The 9,147-nt window shown below is 36.3% G+C and overlaps 1 protein-coding gene across 3 annotated transcripts in view; it reads left to right on the top strand.

Moving 5' to 3' along the window:
- si:ch211-185a18.2 overlaps positions 1-9,147 on the top strand; it is a 297,445-nt gene that overhangs the window by 270,925 nt on the left and 17,373 nt on the right. For all 3 annotated transcript variants that reach the window (XM_073926901.1, XM_073926902.1, NM_001258228.1), the window contains 1 exon segment: positions 3,168-3,224. In XM_073926901.1, coding sequence (XP_073783002.1) covers positions 3,168-3,224 — 57 coding nt within the window.

Raw genomic sequence — 9,147 nt, 5'->3', positions numbered from 1 at the left:
AAAACTTAACCTTAAAATGAAAATCCTGTTTTGCTGACGACTGGATATTCAAAGTAGTCGTGTCACAGATGTTTTCACACTGCTATCTGGGGTAGCGTTCCGTTGCTGCTTTGTTTACACTGCAAGCTCGATAGGCAACACGGGGTTTCACACTGCATGACTTACAATAGGAAGAATTGCCCGTAAGATTATCTCGGTCGACAAACTTGGTATCACAACCAAACACATGTGAGAAGTGATTTTTTTTAAATCTTAACTACATAATGAGAAAGAAGCGTTTAGTAGGGGTAGAAAATGTTCTTATTTTGCTCACTTTAGTAGAGAATCAATTTCTCAAAGCAATTTCTCCTAAACTTTTTTTTCTTTTTCGAGCCGGTTGTGGTATTGCTCAGATGACACGTCAAACAAACACGGGTGCTCCTGCCAAATTTACACTAGTTTTTCCTCCATTTCTTGGGTCTAAATAGACCGAAAAGAAGCCATTTTAACTTCTCCCCTAACCTCCCGCTGGCCTGCAGATACCCATACTAGTGGATGCTGCTCTCTCATTGGCTGTAGGTAATCACCAATGTTGTTTTCAACCAGAACCCATTTCACACAGCATGATTTGAATCGCCGACAGCTCAAGATAATGAGCCTGCCAAATATCTCACGAGTGTCGATGACTTATTGGCGATTCTCTCAGATCGCGGATTTGATTGATCACACTGTGTGATTGTTACACACATGAACGAGCACTGATTTGCCTGTGATTTAATTCATTTGACTGCAATTTCTCAAAACCTGTTGGCGAGTCAGAATCGGGGCTAAAATCATGCTGTCTGAACTCGGCATTAGTTGATCACTCACCCTCATGTTCCAATCCCCTTTCATTCACCTTCAGAACACAAATTAAGGTATATTTTAGGCATATTCTGAGAGCTCTATAATCCTCTATAGAGGATCATTATATGAATTTATTCGTATTAGCCACTGAATCAAAAAGTTACGAATTGCGGTAAAAGTGTGTTGAAAGTACCACAATACGAATTTACATTCACAAATGCCAGTGAAAACAGTACTTTGCCAAAAGGAAGCCCTATGTTAACAGTGTCCAGAAGTGCCATCGACCTCAAGTTCTTTGGGTTTCTGCGGTTTCTGCAGGCTAATGGTTAATGACAATTTTTAGAACTGTTGAATGATTCATTACAAGGAGTAGCTGAAAACAATCATTTGAATAAAAGCTGTTTCCTTTTGCCATAAACACTACAGTATCATTATTGTGGATGGTTTTTGTAACCTAAAAGGCACTTATTTGTGAAATCTTTTATATAAATATTTGTATTTTTATTACCATCTGTACAATATATCGTTTCAGCATCATTATCACAATAGTCACATCGCAGGATATGTAATGTTGAGTCTGTATTATAATTTACCATCAGCATGTGTTTTTGAGGCCTGTGCCTAAATGTTACTGAATTATTTTATACAATGAAGATATGCTGTATTTAAAAAAAAAAAAAAACATCAATCCTTGTGTGTCTTCGCACACTTAGCTAATAAATCTCATTCTGATTCTGATCCATGAATCAGAACCAGTTGTTTGTAAAACATTCTGTGCTCTTTCCTTATTTTGTTTGATTCACAAATAGAATCAGGTTAAAAATAATGTTGTTTACAAGGCCAATTGTGCTTTCGCTTGAGGTTAAAGAACATTTCACAAAGCATTTTTCTTAAAATAACCCCACGGTCCTCTTGTTTAATGCCTTCCAGTCTAGTCCTGTGAGTTTAAGTTTTAAAGCGCGTCTGGCGTTGGCTTGCAGCAGGGAAAGTTTGTAGGTGAATGCCTCTATTTAACACCTTCACACGCCTCAAGGGAAATGAAGGGTATGTGTAGAACTGTGTCTGTTTCTATAGCTCAAACCCAGCTGTGCACAGCGTTTCTCCCCAAAGCACAAAAACACAGCACACTCTTTTACTCAGATGAAGATATCGGCTGAGGACACTCTGCAGTGTGGTTTGATTCTGTGCAAAACTGAGCCCGTTTACCTTCTTAATACAGTTTTTCTTGTTGTTATTATTAACAGTCTTTTAGCAATTATGTTTATTGAAAATATACAGTTAAAGTCAAGGTTATTAGCACTCCTGTGAAATACTTCTCAATATTAGTTTCTCAAGTAATATTAAAGGAAATTTCCTATAATATTTTTTATTATATTCTTTAAAAAAGTCTTATTTGTTTTGTTTTGGCTAGCATAAAAGCAAATTTTTACTTTTTAAAACCATTTTAAGGTCAAAATTATTAGCCCCCTTAAGCATTTTTTGGATTGTCTACAGAATAAACCACTGTTATATAATGACTTACCTACATAATTAATCTAGTTGAGCCTTTAAATGTCAGTTTAACCTCTTAAGGCCCGAGGTGTTTCTTTACATGCATTTTTTATTTCTCTTTGCTATTTGGGCTTATTGGAACCTAATTAGAATAAAACCTAAGTATCATCTTTTTATGTAATGTATTTTTAGAGAAAAATTATGTCCCTATATGTGGACTCATGGTTCAAATTTACATACAATTTTTTTTCCTGACTGTTTTGTAATGCATATTTAACATAGAATTTTTATTTAACATATTTTGACAATAAAGAGTAAAAACTATTTTTTTTTTCTCCATTTTGGACAGTTAAAAACAGTGTTTGGGACATTTCATATGCTGCAAAACAGTTGCAGGAGGACACTGTATGTCTGTAACAAAGTATAAAACATTCAAAGTATTTTAAAAAGCCACTTAAGAGCTAAAATGTGCTGTCAATGTATGTAAATATCATGTACTATCATCATGGAAAATATAAAAGAAATCAGTTATTAGAAATGTGTTATTAAAATTATTATGTTTAAATGGCAATTAAGGGAAAAATATAAAGGGCGGCTAATAATTTAGGAGGGCTAATAATTTTGACTTTAACACTCTCTCTCTCTCTCTCTCTCTCTCTCTCTCTCTCTCTCTCTCTCTCTCTCTCTCTCTCTCTCTCTCTCTCTCTCTCTCTCTCTCTCTCTCTCTCTCTCTCTCTCTCTCTCTCTCTCTCTCTCTCTCTCTCTCTCTCTCTCTCTCTCTGTATGTATATATATATATAAGTTTTTGTCTATTTGTCTGGCTGTATTTTAAATTTTTTTTTTACCCGCAGATTTCCCCCAGCTGAGGAGACTTTCAGATGATGCTTTTTTTGGAGCTGATGAGAAAGGTAATTGTATAAATAATGTATTACTGTATGTCTTGATTGTTTTCATATTCCTCAACATAAACACCCAAACGTTTAATCACTTCATTTTACCACACTGCCTCTTATTTCATCTTCATTTATTAATTTTCCTTTGTCTTAGACCCTCATTTATCAGGGGTCGCCACAGCGGAATGAACCGCGGAATGAACTGCATGTTTTATGCAGTTAATATGCCCTTCCAGCTGCAACCGAGTACTGGGAAACACCCATACAGACTCATTCGCGCTCGTGCACACACACTCATACACTATGGTTAATTTAGTTTATCTAATTCACTTATAGCACATGTCTTTGGACTGTGGGGGAAACCGGAGCGCCCGGAGGAAACCCACATGAACACGGGGAGAACTACTCCACACAGAAATGCCAACTGGCCCAGCCGAGACTCAAACCAGTGACCTTCGTGTTGTGAGGCGACAATGATAACCACTGAGCCACTGTTCCGCCCCTATTTAATCTTTTACAGTGAAAAAAAACACACACACACACACACACACACACACACACACACACACACACACACACACACACACACACACACACACACACACACACACACACACAAAAACTTACTTTCTCAGAGGTTTTGTATTGTTTCTAGTCCAAATATCTAAAAATTCTTAAGTCAAGATGCATTTTTTTGGACAAGTAAAAAAAATTAGCTATTTTTTCACAAGTAATATCAAAATTAAGTGAGTTTTTTCTTCATTCATTCATTTTTGGCTTAGTCCCTTAATTAATCTGGGATCGTCACAGCGAAATGAACCACCAACTTATCCAGCACGTTTTTACTTAGCGGATAACCTTCCAGCTGAAACCTATCACTGGGAAGCATCCATACACACACATACACTACGGACAATTTAGATTACCCAATTCACCTGTACTGCATGTCTTTGGACTTGTGGGGAAAGCCGGAGAACCCGGAGGAAACTCACGCGAACGTGGGGAGAACATGCAAACTCAACACAGAAATCCCAGCTGACCCAGCCAAAGCCTGAACCAACGACCTTCTTGCTGTGAGCCACGTTGCCCAAGTTTTTCTTAAAGTAGGCTAAATAATCTTGTTTTCGTTTTGAAATCGATTACTTTGCTTACCTCTTGACTAATTATTTAGCTTTTCAGTGAAAACTCACTTCATTTTGACATATCATTTCTAAGACACTATTGTTTGCTTGTCCAGAAAATGCTTCTTACTTTAAGATTTTTTTAAAAGATATTTGGACCAGAAACAAGACTAAAACCAAAAATAAGAAAATCTTATTTTGCAGTGCATCGTTGTTATTGAAAAGGTATTTCACACACTCCAACACAGAAAGCTTTGGTAAACACTGCCAGACAGCTTCATTCTTCACACTCCCAGGCGTGAGCAGCAGATGAGAGAAGACAGAGTAAAGCAGAGTAGATGTACCCGGTCAGGAGAAGGTGGGGTTTGACTCATCTGTCCATCCTGAGAGCTTGGGACGGGCTGGAGAACTCAGTTAAGTGTTTGCAGGTGTCTTTTTTTGTGGAGGAGGAGGTTTAGGGCATTGTTTGTGTGTGCGAAACATTTAGACAATGAACAAACTGCAGGCTCATGACTCATTTTTTCCTCAACGCTCAATTTCTTTGGAATGAACAGATTTCCAAGATAGCATCAGATAGGGATGGACGATGCGACAAAAACCTCAAATCACTATGTACAGTTGAAGTTAGAATTATTAGCCCTCGTCAATTAATAGTATATTTTATTCCCCATTTTATTTCAACACATTTCTAAATATAATAGTTTTATTACCTCATTTCTTTTATCTTTGCCATGATGACAGTGCATAATATTTTACTCTATATTTTTCTAGATACTAGTATTCAGCTTAAAGTGACATTTAAAGACCTAACTGCAATAACTAGGCAAGTTAGGGTAATTTGGCAAGTCATTGTATAACAGTGGTTTATTCTTTAGACAATTGCAAAAATATTGCTAATAATATTGACCTTAAAATGATTTTGAAAAATTAAAAAAACAACTTTTATTCTTACCGAAATAAAACAAACTCCAGAGTTTCTGCAGATATCATAATGTCAAATTTAAGACTTTTTAAGACCGTTTAGTATTAAATTTAAGACCTATATCACAATATCAAAAAACACGCATGCACATAAAGAGAAAATGCAAAATCATAAAATTAGTGGCAAAATAAACTTATTTAAATTGAACTGTGCTAAAGGCAGGTTAGATGCATCATTGAACAACAGGAAAAAAAACAAACAAACATTTTAAGGCTGATTTATACTTTGGCCTGGCACCGCATCATGCACCTTCGCTAACTGCGTGCGCACCTCAAACGGACGAGGCTTTTAAAAAGACTGGGGTGGTCAAAAGAAAGCCACCGTAAAGTCAGATGGATAAACAGTGAGGCAGGACGTTTTCGGAACTACTTTATATCATTAATTAAGAGATTAATATCATTCAAGATTTTAAAAACTAATTCATTCATTCATTTTCTTGTCGGCTTAGTCCCTTTATTAATCCGGGGTCGCCACAGTGGAATGAACCGCCAACTTATCCAGCAAGTTTTTATGCAGCGGATGCCCTTCCAGCCTCAACCCATCTCTGGGAAACATCCAAACACACCTTCACACACTACGGACAATTTAGCCTACCCTGTGTCTTTGGACTGTGTGGGAAACCGGAGCACCCGGAGGAAACCCACGCGAAGGCAGGGAGAACATGCAAACTCCACACAGAAACGCCAACTGAGCCGAGGTTCGAACCAGCGACCCTCTTGCTGTGAGGCGACAGCACTACCTACTGCCCCACTGCCTCGCCCTAAAAACGAATTAGTTTTTATTATTTTATAAAATTTTTTAAGGATTATAAAGATTTTTTTAACCATTCTAGATTTTTTTTAATGAAACTTTGATGCATTAATTGCTTTTGTTAATATCTTTCACAGTTCTACTTATTAAAGGTAAATATTAATGACTGCAGAACATGAGTTGCTCTACAATTATATTTTTTTATGGCAAGAATAAAAGCAAAAAAAAAAAAAAAAGGACACTAAGTAAAAAATACTGCATTTTTACATTTTTATTTTGCCCACTCCACAATTCACACATTACTGGCTGGTTAGTTTCTGTCCTATACTGATATGCTAAAAAGGCAATAATGATCCAACATTTCTGACCATCATCACCAATAAAGCCTAGAAAAACAGGCCATCAGTATATTGTAAACCGATAGGTTCAAATATTCTTTTCCAGTAATTAAAGAACTTATTTGTTCTTTAATTATAGTTTTGTAATTATACATTTTTTTTGCAATTCAAAATTGTGGTATATACATCAGTGTAAAATCTACAAATGGTGGAAAACATATACTGTAGTTGTGTACCTGGGTCTCCACTTTTGCCATGGCCTCTTTCGGCTGTAACAAACATGACCCTCAGGTTTTTGCAAACTTTTTAACAAAACCTTTCCTCCTTTCCCACTGTTGCAATTTCTTGCTAAGAATTATTGTTCATCTGTTTATCCCTATGATCACACATTGAGAGATAAATCACTCTTCAAAGTGATTTATATTCAACTCAAATGAAACGTGGCGCCGTGAGAACTGTTAGCTCGAGTTGTGCGTTCCTCCAGCCAAAATCATGTCACGCGCACCCAAAGCAAACCTCCGCAAACTCTTTAATGATGTCACATTCGCCGGGCGCACTGAGTTCAATAACAGAAAGCTGATTGGCTATTGCATGTTGGTCTCATTTGTAGTTGTAATACCGCAAATAACATTAGGACTAGTAAAACAAACTACCACACCATGAAAATCAAGCAACAACAACAAATAAGAACTTAAATGAGCATTAGATGTAGCGTTACATGGACATCTGAAAAATAAGACCTGCGCAAAATATTTAAGACCTAGAACAGCAAATTTAAGACTTTTTAAGGCCTAAAACTTCAAAAAAAAAATAAATTTGAGACTTTTTAAGACCCCGGGGAAACCCTGAACTTTCTTCAGAAGAAAATATACTATACTCTTTTATCACCTCCTTCTGTCTGATTTGTTGTTCGCTGGATTTCTGCTTGAGAGATTTGGGTTTCTACAGCACCTGGGTACTTTCACCGTCTCTGAAGGTCATAGTCTCAGAGTTTTCATTGTCTGCAGTGTGAGGTTTTAAAGCTGTGTTGACGGATAGGGTTTGACCTTTACCACCTGGTCCTCTGCAAAGACTGATACAGATCTCTCTGAGCCCTAACACTAGTCTGAGTTTTACAGTGACACAAAAATGAACATTCTGTCATCATGGAGTTCATTAGTGGCGCTCACTTTTTTTAGGTGATTTTTTACAGAAGTATATTTTACTATAGCTGATTTTATATTTAGCATATATGTAACCCTAGACCACAAAACCATAAGTGTCTATTTTTTGTTCGTGCCACAATCCAGTACTGGGAAACACCCATACACTCTTGCATTCTCATTCAGACACACACACACACACACACACACACACACACACACACACACACACACACTACAGCCAATTTAGTTAATTCAATTCACACTACCTGACAAAAGTCTATCAGTTGGCAAATAATAACTTGACTTCTAGTTGATCATTTGGTATCAGAAGTGGCTTATATGAAAGGCAAAAGCCTCTGGATTACACTTATTTTACCAAAATAAAATAAGATCATGCCTTGATTCCTATTGATTGATGAACTGAACTGTTGATGTTGCCATCCACTCTGCAGATCTCTCGCACGCCCCCATACTGAATGTAACCCTAAACCATGATTTTTCCTTCACCAAACTTGACTGATTTCTGTAAGAATGTTGGGTCCATGCAAGTTTCAGTAGGTCTTTTGCAGTATTTGTGATGATTGGAATGCAGTTCAAGAGATGATTCATCTGAAAAATCTATCTTCTGCCACTTTTTTGAATGATCAACTAGAAGTCAAGAGTATTATTTGTTGTTTTTACTATTAAATTAATTACAACATCACAAATTGTGATTTGAAGCCCAAAAAATTAGTATTTAGAAAATTGGACAAAATGACGATCATTTTTGTCAAAAACAATCAACTTAGAAATGATCAGTTATTGATCATCTATATAGAAAAGTATGTTTAATGTTTAAAAAACAAAAAAATGAGTATTGTGAGAGAATAAGAAAACCAACATTTGCTTTAGTTTATCGGGTCAGCAGAGTATTTTATTTTATTTATTTATTTTTTAAATTATTTTGGTAAAGCATCATGAATAATGTAATTTTTTACCTTAAGTTGTGATATTAAACATGATTTTATTAAAAACAAGTTGAAATAATATGAAAGAATAGAACCCTACCCCTCACAGTGACGTCACTAACTTCATTGAGTGCGTTGTGTCTGACATTGCATCACTGAGATATGCAGTCTCAGCTTGCATCATCAAGGCTGCATCCAGACACTTTTGGGGTCTGCCTCATTCACACTACAAGCAACCTAAAGCGACAAGCAACTGTTCATTTTAACAGAGAGTGAGCGACTTCCAGCGATCTCTGTCTTTGCAAGGCAAGTTTATTTATATAGCACATTTCATACAGAGTGGCAATTCAAAGTGCTTTACATAAACAGGGATAAAAGTGACAAGTATAAAAAAAAATAATAAAAAAAACAATATTACAACAGATGAAGAGAGCGTAAATACAGTTTTTCCATGTTCCAAAACACTATTGTATCATATTTTCTCATTTTACTCTGGCACTAATACTAAAAGTTAAGCTTTACAGCTCTAATTACATGCCCCCCAATTTCAACTTACTTCTGGAAGTAAATTGTAGTGATGGGTTGTTCATGAACGATTCGTTCATTTTTAACGAATCGTCAATATAACTCGGGAACTACGAGCCCTATCAGGGAG

The sequence above is a fragment of the Danio rerio genome, chromosome 17 (genome assembly GCF_049306965.1).
Source record: "Danio rerio strain Tuebingen ecotype United States chromosome 17, GRCz12tu, whole genome shotgun sequence".
NCBI classification, from domain to species: Eukaryota; Metazoa; Chordata; class Actinopteri; order Cypriniformes; family Danionidae; genus Danio; species Danio rerio.
The sequence above is the reverse complement of the archived record's forward strand: the minus strand, read 5'-3'. Positions and strand labels throughout refer to the sequence as shown.